Source organism: Nestor notabilis, unplaced genomic scaffold (genome assembly GCF_000696875.1).
Source record: "Nestor notabilis isolate BGI_N333 unplaced genomic scaffold, ASM69687v1 scaffold17221, whole genome shotgun sequence".
Classification (NCBI taxonomy): Eukaryota; Metazoa; Chordata; class Aves; order Psittaciformes; family Psittacidae; genus Nestor; species Nestor notabilis.
The window spans coordinates 1,144-1,538 of record NW_009914391.1 but is presented as its reverse complement, the minus strand read 5'-3'; the positions used below and the strand labels follow the sequence as shown (position 1 = coordinate 1,538).

The following is a 395-nucleotide window of genomic DNA, read 5'->3' as shown; positions in this document are numbered from 1 at the left end:
CCACCCCCGAGAAGGGGGCTTGCCCCCAGCTTACCTTGTGGTAGGAGTAGGGGTTGAGCAGAGCCTCCTCGTATCCCAGCTGGGGCAGGGAGGGCAGCAGGAGGTGCTCCAGGTACCGCTGCAGCAGGGGGGAGGGCAGCAACGGTGAGGACTGCCCCAGATGCTGAGCTGCGGGCAGGCTGGGGTCCATGGGGAGCGCGGCTCGCTGGGGGGAGCTGCGGAGGGGCAGGAACCTTGGATGCAAGCAGCACTGGGGTGACTCACCTGGGTATGGGGCAGGTCTGCCCCAAACCCTATTTGGAGGGCAATGCCCTCACTGTCCTGCTGTGGTCTGCTTGTAGGCCAGCAGCTGGCACTGCCCTACCTGTCCCTGGCTGCCGGCTCCAGGGAGGGGG

The 395-nt window shown here is 67.1% G+C and overlaps 1 protein-coding gene across 1 annotated transcript in view; it reads right to left on the bottom strand.

The window, feature by feature from the left end:
• Nucleotides 1-395, bottom strand: part of PTPRN (protein tyrosine phosphatase, receptor type, N) — a gene marked incomplete at its 5' end in the record, with an annotated part of 9,231 nt that overhangs the window by 8,163 nt on the left and 673 nt on the right. Inside the window, one exon of the mRNA XM_010023642.1 lies at nt 35-233. Within this exon, the coding sequence (XP_010021944.1) occupies nt 35-233 (199 nt within the window). The remainder of the gene's footprint in view (nt 1-34; nt 234-395) is intronic.